This window comes from Aquarana catesbeiana, linkage group LG05, assembly GCF_042186555.1.
Source record: "Aquarana catesbeiana isolate 2022-GZ linkage group LG05, ASM4218655v1, whole genome shotgun sequence".
In the NCBI taxonomy this organism is placed as follows: domain Eukaryota; kingdom Metazoa; phylum Chordata; class Amphibia; order Anura; family Ranidae; genus Aquarana; species Aquarana catesbeiana.
The window spans coordinates 50,736,543-50,755,130 of NC_133328.1; the positions used below are offsets into that span (position 1 = coordinate 50,736,543).

The following is an 18,588-nucleotide window of genomic DNA, read 5'->3' on the forward strand; positions in this document are numbered from 1 at the left end:
GCAGTATAGTTCAGCGTGTTAGTGCATATTTATTGCAGTGTATTTCAGTGCGTTAGTGCCCATTTAATGCAGTATATTTTAGTGCATTACTGCATATTTATTGCAGTATATTTCAGTGCGTTACTGCACGTTTAACACAGTATATTTCAGTGCATTAGTGCACGTTTACCACAGTATATTGCAGTGTGTCAGCGCAGTTTTACTGCAGTATATTGTAGTGTGGAGTGGAGTGTGTCTATGTAGTGAGTACTCAGGTTAAAGTGCACCAAACACAACTTTTCATTGATTAAAGTGCATCTACATACACATTTCCACATCTTTATTACATTTTGTTAATAAGCGCCTCCCCCCATCATGTCTGGGAGGCCAACAAGAAGAGGCAGACAATCCCATGGCACTGTAAGGGGGCCAGCAGTGTATGTGTCCACAGGCAAAGGTGAACGTGGTCTGTCCTCGGGCAGGGCATCATTTCCTCTGTTTAGTGATGTTGCCTATGCTATCCAGCCACAGCATACAGAAAAGGTGGTGGACTGGCTGACTAAACCATCCTCATTCTCCTCATCCTCCATCATCCAAGCAGAGACTAGTGCTCAGTCCACTGCAGCTGCCAGAGTGTTTTATTCAGCCTCCTTGTCCACAGCTACTCTGGTTATAGCCACAGCATCAGGCATTGAGGTGTCAGCTGAGTTATTTGAACACAGCGTCAGCCACTTTCTGCTTGACGATGCACAGCCATTACTTGATTCAGATATTGGTTCTGAGGTTGAGGAAGGCAGGAACATGAGCCTACAGAGATGGGAGAACACTGGTAAACAACAAATTGGCAGTCATGTTCCCCCAGCTGCGGCGTATTGTCAAGTTGTCTCCAGTGATAATGAGGATGGAGGAGATGATGATAATTAGGTCACTGGCGCGACTTGGGTGCCGGATAGAGCAGAGGAGGAAAGTGAGGGAGAGGCACAACCCCAAAGAGGCAGCTATCATGGAAAAGTAGAGAGCAGCCACCCCATTCTACCAGATTGTGGAGCTGTTATCTCCCAGCCCACTTCCCACAGCACAGCTGTTTGGACCTTTTTTAGCCTATGTGTAGCCGATCGCACTGTTGCAATTTGCAACAAACGTGGCAAAAAAAGCCATTTGGGTACCACATGCTTGACAAGGCATTTAACCTCCCATTACTCAGCCCGTTGGCAAGAGCACCTGAAAACCACACAAAAGGGACGCAATTCTGCTCCTCCTCACTCCTCACCTTTACTGTCTACCCACCCCCCCCCCCGCTATACCTCATGACCTCTCAGCAGCCTCCACTGACAGGGATGATGTTATAGTTAAGGGTGTCCCAGGACCTTGCAGCATGTCTACCAGTAGCACACTACCAGCTGTAGACTATAGCAGGCAAATTTTTCTGCCCCCCCAAAAAATACAGTCACTGCCACCCACATGCCCAGGGTCTAAATTCAAGCTTGCCAAAGCTGCTGGCTTTACAACCCCTGCTTTTTCGTCTGGTGGATTCTGCCCCCTTCCGTGATTTTGCAGAATTTGCTGTACCACAATGGCAGGTTCCCAGTTGCTATGTTGTGTTCCTGCTGGAGAAGACTCTGCGTGGCATGGACAGGGCGCTCGAGGCAGAGCAGCGGGACAAAGAGGAGGACTTCCTTTCCTCTCAAGGCCCGCTTTATGCAGACACCATTCTTACATCAACTCTTAACAGATTTTTTTTGTCCCCAGAACCCTTTGGAATAGTACGTAGCTGGGAGGAGGCAGTTCCAGATATTGTAATCCTCAGTGACCCAGTGGAGTCTGCTTCTCATGTCTCCGCAAACTTGCGGTGAATGGGCTCCCTCATTCTTCAAAACCTGCGAAAGGACCTGAGAATACGTGGCATCAAGGAGAAGGATCATTATTGGTTGGCAACCCTCCTTGACCACCATTACAAGGGGAAAGTCTTGAAACTTATCCCGAACCCCACAGTGGGAGCAGAAGAGGAAATCTCTTGAGGACACCTTAAAGAATTTGTTTAACACCTTTCCCAACTCTGGTAGTTTACAGTCTGGTGGAAAACATAGTTTTGAGGCTTCTGTTGGTCAAGAGAGGAGCGGTGAAGAAGAGGGCCGCCTCAGTGATGCCTTTCAAAATTTTTTTAGTCCTTGGCTCCCAGGGCTGTCAGCTTTCACATCCCATCAGCAGCCTCTGCATCATATGTTGGGAGATTATCTAGGGGCAAAAACAGACATGGAGAGCTTTCGAGTTGACGAACCACTGGGTTACTGGGTCATGAGAATAGACCACTGGCCAGATCTTGCCCAGTATGCAATTTAGCTGCTGGGCTGTCCTGCATCCAGCGTGCTTTCAGAACGGGCATTCAGTGCTGCCAGAGGTTTTGTGACAGATAAGAAAGCACATCTCTCCACTGACTCTGTGGATTGGCTGACATTTATCAAAATGAATCAGTCCTGGATTAGCAGCAGCTACCCTGTTTCCCCGAAAATAAGACCTAGCATGATTGTCGGTGATGGCTGCAATATAAGCCCTACCCCCCAAATAAGCCCTACCCTGTTTCCCCGAAAATAAGCCCTACCCTGAAAATAAGACCTACAAGGACTTTAACTAGGGCTTATTTGGGGGGTAGGGCTTATATTGCAGCCCTCACCGACAATCACGCTAGGTCTTATTTTCGGGGAAACAGGGTATCAAGCCCCTGATGCTGATGTCGCTAATAAAGTGCTTTCTGTATCTGGAATCTCTGAAAGACTGTCAGGGCTGCCTAGCTTTGTGAGTGTTGATTTCATCTGGAAGACATTTCTTGGTGTAGGTTTCATGGGCATAATTAACACCCAAGAGCCAATTTTCCACACCTGCTTGACAGGTGCATATAATTAAAATTTTTGACAGCAAGGCGAATTCTTGCTTTCATCAAGAGTACCCCTATAGGGTTACAGTGTGAAGGCACCGCCGACACCCAAATACCAATTTTTCCGCACCTGTTTGACAGTTACATATCATTTACATTATTGACAGAGAGGTCAATGCTTGCTTTCATCAAGAGCACCTTCTATTCAAAGTCTGAGAAAGAGACACCAGAATTTATCCAAAAAACCTCTAATCTTGTTCCGAGTGCATATTAATTACACAGGTTCTGGGGCTAATTTATTGCAGGTAAGGCTCTAAATTAAGTTAATTACCACCTTAATCAGCCACAGAACCTGTGTAATTAATATGTGTTCGGTTTTAAAGGGATGAGGTGGCAACCCTAATAGGCTTATACAATCTACATTTGTCTGTGGCAGAGGCATACAGAGTCTTACATTAGATCTGTGGCAGAAGTCAGAAGATATTAGTAGTAGTAAGTAGCATGTTTGAGCTCTGTGAGATGTCTACAAAGTAGAGGGAATATTGCTACTGTTTTTTGGTATCCTTGAAACCAAGGGGTAGGCCAGGGTCCCACTTTTTTCCATAGGGCCAGGGCTGGCAGTCACACTCACAATGATCACAGGGTTCCTCTAGGTTACAAGCAGTCAGAGACTTCAGTTTATGGCACTGAAAATCTATACTAACAAAGACACAGTGTCTGGAGGGGAGTTCCTTTCTTCAAAACAAGCCATAGGGTTGATATACTATAACTGGAGAGTAAGGATGAGCTCAGGCGTGTTTGCAACTAGCACATGCAGAGCCCGCCAGGAAGTCGGCACTGCACAGCGCTAATCACAGGCAGTAAGACATTCCTCGATCTCTGCAGTCGCACATCGGGAAAATGTCTCACTGCCTGCGATTAGCGCTGTACAGTGCTGACTTCCTGGCAGGCTCTGCACGTGCTAGTTGCGAACACACCTGAGCTCATCCTTACTGGAGAGTTCAAAATCTGGTGCAGCTGTGCATGGTAACCAATCAGCTTCTAACTTCATAGAAAATATGAAACAGCACTGGCAGCATATATTATTCAATACACATCAAGGTGATTAGTGCCATATACATCAACGTGTTTGTGCCATACAAATTCAAAATGCAACAAAATTATATATAATATAATATGCACAAATCTATAAAGTGCTTCATGCTTAAATGAAAAAAAGCGCAATGGTGCTCCAAACCTTGCAAAGTGTGAGGTGACTCCACATTCGGTGACCCCACTTCTCAGAAACAATGGACCCTCAGCTTCGCAGTCCGGGGTCAAAAAGGCAGTAATCTATTGATCTGGGGATGTGTAGGATGGTTCCTTAAAAAACTCATCCAAGAGGGTGCTTTATAATAGAAAGGATATGCCACACTCCATAGAGAAAAAGCTCATAGTGAAATGCCGTTAAAATGAATTATCAAGCGCATTAAAGGCGCCACTTACAGGATATCTGGCAAAAACAGGCATCAGTGAAAACATCCGAGCTCGCCGCTGTATGGCGTGCCTTCCACGGAGGTGGAAATTGCGTCAATGGTTAAATGCATTGACGCATTTCGCCCCTCTGATAGGATCAGATGAAAATGGATAGGCGGTTTTCCCATAGAGGAGAGCGGGACTGGGTCCATTTCCAATTTTCACAGTAAGAGGAGATGGACCTGTCATCCGCCTGCTCAGCAGGGATCAGCAGAGCGATTCCCCGCTGAGCAAGCGGAATCCATCAGGCAGAGGCGCCCGTGTGAAAGGGGCCTTAAGCTCTGACAAAAAAATAATAATCTGAAAGCTAATTGGTTTAATGCAGACTTTGCATTCTCCAGTTTTAGTTGATCAACCCCATACGGTTTTCCTCTTTCAAGCTGACTCAGGTGCTCACTAAAGCTGGATACACACTATACAACTTTTGTTGTTAGATTTCCTTTAGATTTACCTTCAACTATGTAGTGCAATGGCCTGTCTGATTGCATACAAATTTAAGGTGTTAAGGTTTGACTTCATATTATATGTTTTTGGAAAATCTAAAGGAAAAAATCTAAAGAAAGTTGTATAGTGTGTATCCGGCTTTGGGCCTCTTACACACGGTACAAAAATCAGAAGGAAAAAGTCTGAAGACGAGCTGTCTGTGGATTTTCGGATCGTTAGTACGGTGCATTCGACAGACGATTTGACTTTTACATCAGACAAAAGCTGGATGTGCAGGCTATAAAATTTTTGCCTGATGTGAACTCAACGTCTGATTTTCAGATGGTCAGTACAGAAATCTGTCACACAAAAGTTGAAAGTATAAACACGCATGCTCGGAATCAAGGAACGACTGGGAAGAGTTTAAACTACTGTTCGTAATCTAGAATTAACATTTGTGACGCGGCAATTGATGAAATGTCAAAATTCTCATCTTCTTTAATGGGATAATAATGAAGCTGCTGTGCTGGTGATACTGATGTAGTTATGTCGTATTTTAAAAGGCATTTGTTTTGTACGATCTGAAAATCTACTAACACAAAATTACCAGAAGGGACCCAAAGGGTGGCACTTGAGAAATGAACTTCCCCTCTATATACTCATAGTACATCACTACGTTCGTGTTTGTCAAACGACAATTTGCGTATCGTTAGTATGCTAGACCAAATCCTGCACATGTCCTGTTGACAAAAATCAGACGCTCTTCGTCCAACAATCAGACCGCGTGTACGAAGCTTAAGTCTCTAAAGGCCCATAAACACGATACGAAAATCAGATGGGAAAATTTGTACGACGAGCTGTCTGCCAATTTTTGGATCGTTAGTACTGTGCTTTCGACAGCCGATTTCACTTCTTCGTCAGACAAGAGCTGGATGTGCAGAGTATAACATTTTTGTCGGATGTGAACTCAACGTCGGATTTTCGTTTCATTAGTATGCTTTTCGTATGAAAATAATCGTAAGAGCAAAACTATGCATGCTCAGAAACAAAAGAATACATACTAGTATAATTGTATTCTGTCGTACGAAAATTTTTGTATTGTTAGTAACCTCTTCACTTTTGACATGAGACTGGCATGCCACAAAAATTGGACATTCAGTCATCCGAAAATCTAAGCGTGTGTACGAGGCTTTAGAGGTTACTCATAACGATCTTCCCCAGGTAACTCTAGCTTCCAATTGAAGGATATTTTCCTAAAATGATTCTTTTGTAAACCCATTTTAATGAGAATCCCTATTTGCTCACTCTGCAGGCCAACTCTTCTGCCCTGGCTTTTTAAGCTAAACTCAGATGCCTCAAATAATTGAGCTGTTACCTGACAATGAAGAAGCTGGACCTACCCTGTCACAACACATACCCTCAACCCCCTCTCCCCAAGACAATTAAGCCAATAAAGTGCAAGAAATTGGATTGGATTATTGAAAATAGATTGGGGATCTAAAGTCTATCTGTTGCCATTAGGATGCAGGAGAACCTGTTAAAAATCCAGTAGCTCCTAAGGGGATTTTTGGTACACATTCCATAGACAACTGTAGATAAATATATACAGTATGTATATCATGATGACACTTTCAGCAACAATTTTGTTTTGCATAAGTTGACTGTTCTGCAATTTTAGCTCCATTTTACTTTTAGGAAAGTAAATCCTTAGTAAATCCATCATCTGCTTCCTGAAAGTCAATATTGAATCTATTTTAGCTCAAGGCGATTTGGACAGATTTATTTCAGCCAGGAAGTTTGCTCCAGTGTCTTTGTTATTCTGTAAAAAAGTCACCCCTGAAAACCTTTATCATGGTTCCAGTAACCAGACACCAGCATAAAAAGGGCATTTAAATTGCTTATAAATTGCTCTTTTTTGTTAAACGAGTTGTGTAGGCAAGATGCAAAAAATTCACACATTGTTAACTAGACATGTGCAGAACAGAAAAATGTGTTTTATTTTGTTTTGGATAGATATGTTATGTTACTAATTTTGTTTCGTTGATTTATGTCGGAATTCATTTTGTTTTGTTTAATTTGTTTCATTTATTAATTTTCTAATGGATTCAAATTTGAATCGGTCGAAATATGATCAGCTTTAATTTGTTAGTGTATTTAAATCTGTTAGTACATCTAACACTCGCCTCCCCCTAGACTGACGATTCTGCTGTCCAAAGGCACCCAGTGTGCTCCTTCATCCAGTGTGGAGGCACTTTAATGCAGGAGATGTGTTACTGGTAAGATCCCCAGGTGAAAACAGAGGGGAAAAAAGCCTAAAAAAGAAAAACAACGCAGCCTCCACAACCAATTATTGGCAGGATGCAAAATACAGTATTACCTTTTTGGTTTGGGGTTTAAAACCGCTTTCAAGTTCACACAGCTGTCAATAATGGAGTTTGTATCCTGGACCAATGTTACTATGTAAAAATGTTCATATCTGGAATTCTTAATTAAAGATATTAGTTAATAAATATGTTGTTTTAATCCAATAAAGCTGTGTCCTTGTCCTTTCAATTCAAGCTGTCTTGGGTATTACTTGGGTAAAGCTTAAATTGATGTATAATTGGGTTACAGTCAACTAGGCCATTCGTTCTAAGCTGTCATGATGCTCCAATACTGTACAAAAATCTGATTGCTTGATGGTCGAATCATCAGACTTTACTATCTCTTGATAACTATTTTTATCCATTGTGTTATAGGGAAAAATTTCTGTATATTATTGCTCACTTGGTAACTCAGTTATACCTTTTGTCCACAGAAATCTTTACTTTAAATGGAAATGCTAATGGTCAGTCCTGCGTCTTCCCGTTCAAGTTTAACACCAAGTGGTATGCGGACTGTACTGTGGATGGAAGAACTGATAATGGTCTCTGGTGCTCTACAACAGCAGATTATGATAAGGATAAGATGTATGGATTTTGTCCACGTACATGTAAGTGTTGTGTTTGGTTTTCTAATGATATACTGTTGGTTTAATAAAGTTCCACATATAAAGTGGAGTTTCACCCCTTTTTGTGTTTATTAAAAGTCAGCAGCTACAAAAAAGTGTAGCTGCTGACTTTTAATAAACACACACTCACCTGTCCCACGATCCAGCAATGTGGCTGTCCGAACCCTCGGTTCTATCCCTCGGTTCTCTTTCTCGGTTCTCTCCAGCGCTGGCATCACAAGTGTGGGCACCTGACTTTGACAGCTTTACAACCGGGTGCGCCTTCTCGATGGCCGTGTCCCAGAAGATTGCAGGGAGAGATGGGGAAAGGAGAACTTCTGCTCGAGTTGCCTAGGTGGCCCAAGAGGAAGTGGAAGCAGGTGCCTGTCAAAACTAGGTACCCCCCCCCCCCCAAAAAAAAAAAATGACATGCCAAATGTGGCATATCAGGGGGTTAGGAGACCTTAAAGCAGAAGTTCCACTTTTGGGTGGAACTCCGCTTTAACTCTTCATTAGTAGAACAGTTGTGATCTTTAGGACTTAAAAGCTTACAGATACTATCTGTGGTTCTGTTTAAAGGATAGGTACTGTATATGTTTGTCACCATTAGCTCCATTAAAATATCCCAGAACATAAAACACATCTCTAAATATTACTGTTATACCTTTTTTTCTTCTAATGCTTAATTATTCTGCCACTTTGGATTTTCTTGTATTGCCTAAATCAGGGGTCTCCAAATCTTCTAAACAAAGGGCCAGTGTACCGTCCTTCAGACTTTAGGAGGGCCAGATTGTGGCCAGTGGGAGTAGAAAAGGTCCTGATGTCAGTGGGAAAAAATAATGCCCCATTGTTTGTTTCAGTGAGGGTAATTGCGTCCCATTGGTGTAAGTGGGAGGAATTGTGCCCCATCGTTGATGTCATTAGGCCCCATCTTTGGTGTCATTGAGAGGAATTATGCCTCATCATTGATGTCATTGGGCCCCATTGTTCATGTCATTAGGAGGAACAACGCTATATCTTGGCCTAGGCCGGCACTTTGCAGGGGAGGGGCGGCACAAAAAGAATCCCGCCGGTTTGCGCAACACTTTTAGTGTAGTGGCAGTCCTATGGGATGGACTGGGCCGGGAGGCAAATCGGTCTAGCGCCCCCATAAAGCAGCCGCACTGCTGCGGGTATGCAGATGGCCAGCTTCCGCAACTGTGGGGAGGGCCCCCCGCTTCTATTTTTGACTGTCCTATCATCACAGTGGACCTCTCACCTGCGTTTTCAGCTACAGAGAGACAGATGCCATGTCGGGAGGCTGAAACTGTCTGGAGGCAAATGTGAGCTGACGGGGGCAGGCCAGTAGAGTGAAGTGGGAGGAGCTCTCCACTGTGTACCCAGAGTAGAAGGAAAGCTACACTATTTGGGTGAAACTTGCATTGCACTTACATAGCTGCTAAAGGGCTTTTAATCTAGGCATGGTGCAGACACAAGGGACACTGACATGGTCACCTATACATTGCAGGTAGGTTGTAGGACATATTAATTGTACATATTAGGCAATCTTAGTTTTATTTCAGTTGATTGCTGATGAAAAAATCAAACAGATGGATTTATTTGTTCCTGCCCCCAATCCTTCCTTTGCTCAATTCTAGGGATGAGCCGAACACCCCCCGGTTCGGTTCGCACCAGAACCCGCGAACGGACCGAAAGTTCGCACGAACGTTAGAACCCCATTGACGTCTATGGGACTCGAACGTTCGAAATCAAAAGTGCTCATTTTAAAGACTAATTTGCATGGTATTGTCCTAAAAAGGGTTTGGGGACCCGGGTCCTACCCCAGGGGACATGTATCAATGCAAAAAAAACTTTTAAAAACGGCCGTTTTTTCGGGAGCAGTGATTTTAATGATGCTTAAAGTAAAAAAAAAAAAGTGAAATATTCCTTTAAATATCGTACCTGGGGGGTGTCTATAGTATGCCTGTAAAGTGACGCGTGTTTCCCATGTTTAGAACAGTCCCTGCACCAAATGTCATTTTTAAAGGAAAAAATCTCATTTAAAACTGCTTGCGGGTTTAATGTCATGTCGGGTCATGGCAATATGGATGAAAATCAGTGAGACAAACGGCATGGGTACCCCCCAGTCCATTACCAGTCCCTTTGGGTCTTGTATGGATATTAAGGGGAACCCCGCACCCAAATTAAAATAAGGAAAGGTGTGGGGCCACCAGGCCCTATATACTCTGAACAGCAGTATACAGGCGGTGCAAACAAGACAGGGACTGTAGGTTTGTTGTTAATAGGGATGAGCTTCGTGTTCGAGTCGAACCCATGTTCGACTCGAACATCGGCTGTTCGATCGTTCGCCGAATTGCAAACGTTATGGGCCGTTCGCGCTAAATTCGTGTGGCGCGTCACGGCCCATAATTCACTGCGGCATCGCAGTGCATTGCTGGCTGATGATTGGCCAAGCATGCACTATGACCCGCATGCTTGGCCAATCACAGCGCTGTCAGTAGAGAGAGCTGTAATTGGCCAAAGCCAGGGTGGCTTTGGCCAATTACGGCTCAGGGCATTTAGTACACACCCCACACTATATAAGGCCGCCTGCACGGCGGCCCTGTGTAGTGTGTGTTCCGGTGTGCTGAGAGATAGAGAGAGAGAGAGACAGTGTCATTTGATTTGAGTTAGATAGATTAGGCAGAACAGTCAGTCAGTTAGCTGCACTTACAGTGTATTGTGTATATATATGCATCCCAGGTGTTGCATATATATATATACACTGTATTCAGTTTAGCTAGATCCGTTCCTGTTATCTTCTATCTAGACTATTTACATTTAATGCAGTGCGTCCTGCTCACAGTGTTCAGCTAGATCCGTTCCTGTTATCTTCTAGACTATTTACATTTAGTGCAGTGCGTCCTGCTCACAGTGTTCAGCTAGATCCGTTCCTGCTATTTACATTTAGTGCAGTGCGTCCTGCTCACAGTGTTCAGCTAGATCCGTTCCTGTTAAATTCCTACTGACCGGCAGGCTTGTCTGGTTACAGTATATAAAGCTACCTGAAGAAAATTACAGGTGTTCTATTTGATCCTATTAGTACCACGGTCAGGCAGCTAGACTATTTACATTTAGTACAGTGTGTCCTGCTCACAGTGTTCAGCTAGATCCGTTCCTGTTATCTTCCTACTGACAGGCAGGCTTGTCTGGTTACAGTATATAAAGCTACCTGAAGAAAATTACAGGTGTTCTATTTGATCCTATTAGTACCACGGTCAGGCAGCTAGACTATTTACATTTAGTACAGTGCGTCCTGCTCACAGTGTACAGCTAGATCCGTTCCTGTTATCTTCCTACTGACAGGCAGGCTTGTCTGGTTACAGTATATAAAGCTACCTGAAGAAAATTACAGGTGTTCTATTTGATCCTATTAGTACCACGGTCAGGCAGCTAGACTATTTACATTTAGTACAGTGCGTCCTGCTCACAGTGTTCAGCTAGATCCGTTCCTGTTATCTTCCTACTGACAGGCAGGCTTGTCTGGTTACAGTATATAAAGCTACTTGAAGAAAATTACAGGTGTTCTATCCCAGCTTAGTGCAGCTACAGGCCATTAGTATGTCTGGAAGGCCAAGAAGGAGAGGCAGACAGTCACAAGCCAATAAGAGAGGGCAAGCAGGCTCTGTGTCTAGTGCTGGTCGTGGAGACGGTGCATCCTCATCAGCACGTGGCCATGGGACACGCTTGGCCTTTTTTTCGGCAGCTGGCCATGTTGAGCCGCAACATGCGGAAGACTTGGTCGAGTGGATGACCAAGCCGTCCTCATCCTCCTCATCCTCTCTCACCCATGCCCAGGGTGCTTTGTCTGGCAAAGCAGCGGCCTCTTCCCTCAGCTCAATGTCATCAGTGACTCCTTCCCTAGCTCCACCATGTCCTCATGAGGATTCCCTCGAACTGTTTGACCACAGTGTTGGGTACATGCTCCAGGAGGATGCCCAGCGTTTGGAAGGCTCTGATGACGATACTGAGCTCGATGAAGGCAGTAACATGAGCGCGGACAGAGGGGGTGCCCAAGAAGGACAGCAATCTGGCAGTCATGCTCCCCCTGCTGCAGCATACTGCCAGGTTTGCTCCAGTGATGAGGAGGGAGGGGATGATGAGGTCACTGACTCAACGTGGGTGCCTGATAGGAGAGAGGAGGAGGAGGAGGAGGAGGAGGAGGAGGAGGAGGCGGCAGCACATCACCAACGAGGCAGGATGCCCTCCAGGGGCCAGCCTAAGGGCAGCACATTGACTGCATCACACCCCAAAGCTCCACATGTGCAGGGCGCTGCAGTCTCTGCGCGTTATTCAAAAAGTTCTTTGGTGTGGGCCTTTTTTGAGACGAGTGCATCAGATCGCACCGCTGCTATTTGCAACATATGTCTCAAGCGTATCTCGCGTGGCCAAAATATCTCCCGCTTGGGTACCACATGCTTGACCAGACATATGTTGACCTGCCATGCAGTTCGTTGGCAAGCGTATCTAAAAGACCCACACCAAAGAACAAAGAGGATCTCTCCTTGCTCCTCATCAGCTGAGATTTCCAACCCCACTAGACCTTCAGTCCTCTCTGAGACCTGCAGTGAGAGGAATGAAGGTGTAGAATTAGGTGTGTCACAGCCAAGTACTTGTGGGCAATCTGCTTTTGGTACACCGACGTCAGATTGTACCAGGCAAATTTCCCTGCCCCAGCTGCTGCACCGCCGAAAGAAGTTTGCTCCCAGCCATCCACATGCCCAGCGGTTGAATGCTAGCTTGGCAAAATTGCTAGCACTTCAACTGCTGCCTTTTCAGTTGGTAGACTCTGCCCCCTTCCGTGAGTTTGTGGAATGTGCGGTTCCTCAGTGGCAGGTACCCAAACGCCACTTTTTCTCACGGAAGGCGATTCCGGCTCTCTACCGGCATGTGGAAGGCAATGTCCATGCCTCGCTGGACAGGGCGGTCAGCGGTAAGGTGCATATTACCGCTGACTCATGGTCCAGCAGGCATGGACAGGGACGTTACCTAAGTTTCACGGCGCATTGGGTGACTCTGCTGGCAGCTGGGAAGGATGCAGGACAAGGTGCAGTAGTGTTGGAGGTTGTTCCGCCACCACGCCTCCAAAATGCTGATTGTGACACACCTCTCTCCTCCACCCCCTCCTCTTCTTCTTCCTCCATGGCCTCTTCCTCGGAACCAGCGGTGCTCCGTAGGCGTTCAAGGGGCTACGCAAGTACGCAGGCCAAAAGATGCCATGCGGTGCTTGAGCTGGTGTGCTTGGGGGACAGGAGCCACACTGGGGCAGAGGTTCTGTCAGCTCTGCAGGGGCAGGTTCAGAGGTGGTTGACGCCACGCCAACTTAAGGCAGGAATGGTGGTTTGCGACAATGGCACCAACCTCCTCTCTGCCCTCCGACAGGGACAAATGACCCATGTGCCCTGTTTGGCTCACGTCCTTAACTTGGTGGTGCAGCGGTTCTTGGGCAGGTACCCGGGCTTACAGGATGTCCTGAGGCAGGCCAGGAAAGTCTGTGTGCATTTCCGCCGGTCATATAATGCCAGTGCTCGGCTGACGGACCTCCAAAAGGAGTTTAACCTGCCCAAGAACCGCCTAATCTGTGACATGCCCACCAGGTGGAACTCAACGTTGGCCATGCTGCAGCGGCTGCACACGCAGCAGAGGGCCATCAATGAGTACCTGTGCGACTATGGCACCAGGACAGGGTCAGGGGAGCTTGGTTTTTTTTCCCCACGCCAGTGGGCCATGATCAGGGATGCATGCACTGTCCTGTCACCATTCGAGGAGGCCACGAGGATGGTGAGCAGTGACAGTGCATGCATCAGTGACACTGTCCCCCTTGTCCACCTGTTGGAGCACACGCTGCGTGGAATAATGGACAGGGCACTTGAGGCAGAACAGAGGCAGGAAGAGGAGGACTTCCTTAGCTCTCAAGGCCCCCTTTATCCAGACAGTGTTCCTGCGTGCCCGCCGATCACACAGGAAGAGGACGAGGAGGAAGAGGAGGAGGAGGAAGATTGTGTCAGTATGGAGGTGGAGCCTGGCACTCAGCATCAGCAGCAGTCTTTAAGGGATCAGTCCCAAGAAACACATGGACTTGTACGTGGCTGGGAGGAGGTGGCTGCGGACCATGTCGTTCTTAGTGACCCAGAGGACTCCGGACCGAATGCCTCAGCAAACCTACGCTGCATGGCCTCCCTGATCCTGCAAAGCCTGCGTAAGGATCCTCGTATTCGTGGTATCAAGGAGAAGGACCAATACTGGCTGGCAACCCTCCTTGATCCACGTTACAAGGGTAAGGTTGCGGACCTTATCTTGCCATCGCAGAGGGAGCAGAGGATGAAACATCTTCGGGAGGCCTTGCAGAAAGGTCTGTGCAACGCGTTCCCAGAGACTGGGAGGTTACAAACTCCTGTTTCTGGACAACGTGTTGCTGAGGCTTCGGTCAGTCAAAGAAGGAGCGGTGGAGAAGGTGGCCGTCTGACCGATGCGTTCAGACAATTTTTTGGTCCGCAGCCCCAAGGTATGATCGGTTCCAGCAACCATCGCCAGCGTCTGTTTTACATGGTGCAGGAATACCTAGGGGCAAGATCAGACTTGGACACCTTTCCCACCGAAAATCCTCTGGGTTACTGGGTCTTGAGGATGGATCACTGGCCAGAGCTTGCACAGTATGCAATTGAGCTACTGGCCTGTCCTGCATCCAGCGTTCTTTCGGAACGCACATTCAGTGCTGCTGGAGGCGTGGTAACCGATCACAGGGTGCGTCTGTCCACCGACTCGGTCGATCGGCTGACCTTCATAAAAATGAATGAGTCTTGGATCACCACCAGCTACCAAGCACCTGATGCTGATGTAACCGAATAATTTTTTTTTAAATCTCAGATCCCTTCAAAGACTGCCTATGCTGATGCTGAGTGACTATCCCTGAGTAATTATCCTCTTCCTCCTCAAGCATCACGCTGATAGCTTGTAAGAACATTTTTGGTTCTGGGCGCCACCACCAGTGCCTAAGGCACAATTTTTCAGCCCCTGTTTAACAGGGGCGTGTAATTACAATTTTTGATGTAATACTTTGCAGCAGGGCTCGTTCCTGCATTCCAACTAGAGTGTCTGTGAGGGGTTGCAGTGTTGTGGCACCAGCACCAGTGCCTAAGGCCCAATTTTTCTGCCCCTGTCTAACAGGGGCGTGTAATTACAATTTTTGATGCAATACTTTGCAGCAGGGCTCGTTCCTGCGTTCCAACTAGAGTGTCTGTGAGGGGTTGCAGTGTTGTGGCACCAGCACCAGTGCCTAAGGCCCAATTTTTCTGCCCCTGTCTAACAGGGGCGTGTAATTACAATTTTTGAAGCAATAATTTGCAGCAGGGCTCGTTCCTGCGTTCCAACTAGAGTGTCTGTGAGGGGTTGCAGTGTTGTGGCACCAGCACCAGTGCCTAAGGCCTAATTTTTCAGCTCCTGTTCAACAGGGGCATGTAATTACAATTCTTGATCTAATATTTCACAGCAGGGCCCTGTGAGGGCTTACAGTGTTGTGGCCACAGCAACACCTAAGGCCCAAATTTCTGCTGAGTATATAGGGCAGGACCCTACTTTCAAACATCTAACTTACAAACGACTCCTACTTGCAAACGGAAGGAGACAACAGGAAGTGAGATGAAATCTACCCCTAGGAAGGGAAATTCTCTCCTGTAAGAGTTAATATGGGAAAACAAGTTCTCCTTTCCACTGATGCTTTCCAATCCTTGTTCCACAAAAAAACCCAAATTTTCAAAAAACATTTTTCATTGGGACAAAAAAGTGAGGTGAAATCTTCTGAAGAGGAGGAAAGACAGCAAAACAAATGTCACAGGGGTGATAACCCTTCCCTATGTTTTCCAAAAAGCTTAGAAAAGATTTTTTGGCTGGAGCTAAACACGTTAAAAATGTTCAAAATTACAAACAGATTCTACTTAACAACAAACCTACAGTCCCTGTCTTGTTTGCACCGCCTGTATACTGCTGTTCAGAGTATATAGGGCCTGGTGGCCCCACACCTTTCCTTATTTTAATTTGGGTGCGGGGTTCCCCTTAATATCCATACAAGACCCAAAGGGACTGGTAATGGACTGGGGGGTACCCATGCCGTTTGTCTCACTGATTTTCATCCATATTGCCATGACCCGACATGACATTAAACCCGCAAGCAGTTTTAAATGAGATTTTTTCCTTTAAAAATGACATTTGGTGCAGGGACTGTTCTAAACATGGGAAACACGCGTCACTTTACAGGCATACTATAGACACCCCCCAGGTACGATATTTAAAGGAATATTTCACTTTTTTTTTTTTACTTTAAGCATCATTAAAATCACTGCTCCCGAAAAAACGGCCGTTTTTAAAAGTTTTTTTTGCATTGATACATGTCCCCTGGGGTAGGACCCGGGTCCCCAAACCCTTTTTAGGACAATACCATGCAAATTAGCCTTTAAAATGAGCACTTTTGATTTCGAACGTTCGAGTCCCATAGACGTCAATGGGGTTCTAACGTTCGTGCGAACTTTCGGTCCGTTCGCGGGTTCTGGTGCGAACCGAACCGGGGGGTGTTCGGCTCATCCCTAGTTGTTAAGTAGAATCTCTTTGTAATTTTGAACATTTTTAACGTGTTTAGCTCCAGCCAAAAAATCTTTTCTAAGCTTTTTGGAAAACATAGGGAAGGGTTATCACCCCTGTGACATTTGTTTTGCTGTCTTTCCTCCTCTTCAGAAGATTTCACCTCACTTTTTTGTCCCAATGAAAAATGTTTTTTGAAAATTTGGGTTTTTTTGTGGAACAAGGATTGGAAAGCATCAGTGGAAAGGAGAACTTGTTTTCCCATATTAACTCTTACAGGAGAGAATTTCCCTTCCTAGGGGTAGATTTCATCTCACTTCCTGTTGTCTCCTTCCGTTTGCAAGTAGGAGTCGTTTGTAAGTTAGATGTTTGAAAGTAGGGTCCTGCCCTATATACTCAGCAGAAATTTGGGCCTTAGGTGTTGCTGTGGCCACAACACTGTAAGCCCTCACAGGGCCCTGCTGTGAAATATTAGATCAAGAATTGTAATTACATGCCCCTGTTGAACAGGAGCTGAAAAATTAGGCCTTAGGCACTGGTGCTGGTGCCACAACACTGCAACCCCTCACAGACACTCTAGTTGGAACGCAGGAACGAGCCCTGCTGCAAATTATTGCTTCAAAAATTGTAATTACACGCCCCTGTTAGACAGGGGCAGAAAAATTGGGCCTTAGGCACTGGTGCTGGTGCCACAACACTGCAACCCCTCACAGACACTCTAGTTGGAACGCAGGAACGAGCCCTGCTGCAAATTATTGCTTCAAAAATTGTAATTACACGCCCCTGTTAGACAGGGGCAGAAAAATTGGGCCTTAGGCACTGGTGCTGGTGCCACAACACTGCAACCCCTCACAGACACTCTAGTTGGAACGCAGGAACGAGCCCTGCTGCAAAGTATTGCATCAAAAATTGTAATTACACGCCCCTGTTAGACAGGGGCAGAAAAATTGGGCCTTAGGCACTGGTGCTGGTGCCACAACACTGCAACAAGCTATCAGCGTGATGATTGAGGAGGAAGAGGATAATTACTCAGGGATAGTCACTCAGCATCAGCATAGGCAGTCTTTGAAGGGATCTGAGATTTCAAAAAAAATTATTCGGTTACATCAGCATCAGGTGCTTGGTAGCTGGTGGTGATCCAAGACTCATTCATTTTTATGAAGGTCAGCCGATCGACCGAGTCGGTGGACAGACGCACCCTGTGATCGGTTACCACGCCTCCAGCAGCACTGAATGTGCGTTCCGAAAGAACGCTGGATGCAGGACAGGCCAGTAGCTCAATTGCATACTGTGCAAGCTCTGGCCAGTGATCCATCCTCAAGACCCAGTAACCCAGAGGATTTTCGGTGGGAAAGGTGTCCAAGTCTGATCTTGCCCCTAGGTATTCCTGCACCATGTAAAACAGACGCTGGCGATGGTTGCTGGAACCGATCATACCTTGGGGCTGCGGACCAAAAAATTGTCTGAACGCATCGGTCAGACGGCCACCTTCTCCACCGCTCCTTCTTTGACTGACCGAAGCCTCAGCAACACGTTGTCCAGAAACAGGAGTTTGTAAACTCCCAGTCTCTGGGAACGCGTTGCACAGACCTTTCTGCAAGGCCTCCCGAAGATGTTTCATCCTCTGCTCCCTCTGCGATGGCAAGATAAGGTCCGCAACCTTACCCTTGTAACGTGGATCAAGGAGGGTTGCCAGCCAGTATTGGTCCTTCTCCTTGATACCACGAATACGAGGATCCTTACGCAGGCTTTGCAGGATCAGGGAGGCCATGCAGCGTAGGTTTGCTGAGGCATTCGGTCCGGAGTCCTCTGGGTCACTAAGAACGACATGGTCCGCAGCCACCTCCTCCCAGCCACGTACAAGTCCATGTGTTTCTTGGGACTGATCCCTTAAAGACTGCTGCTGATGCTGAGTGCCAGGCTCCACCTCCATACTGACACAATCTTCCTCCTCCTCCTCTTCCTCCTCGTCCTCTTCCTGTGTGATCGGCGGGCACGCAGGAACACTGTCTGGATAAAGGGGGCCTTGAGAGCTAAGGAAGTCCTCCTCTTCCTGCCTCTGTTCTGCCTCAAGTGCCCTGTCCATTATTCCACGCAGCGTGTGCTCCAACAGGTGGACAAGGGGGACAGTGTCACTGATGCATGCACTGTCACTGCTCACCATCCTCGTGGCCTCCTCGAATGGTGACAGGACAGTGCATGCATCCCTGATCATGGC

The 18,588-nt window shown here is 46.4% G+C and overlaps 1 protein-coding gene across 1 annotated transcript in view; it reads left to right on the forward strand.

Annotated features, from left to right (window-relative positions):
• LOC141144247 (macrophage mannose receptor 1-like) overlaps window positions 1–18,588 on the forward strand; it is a 180,252-nt gene that overhangs the window by 19,849 nt on the left and 141,815 nt on the right. The window contains exon 3 of the mRNA XM_073629730.1: window positions 7,587–7,760. Coding sequence (XP_073485831.1) covers window positions 7,587–7,760 — 174 coding nt within the window. The remainder of the gene's footprint in view (window positions 1–7,586; window positions 7,761–18,588) is intronic.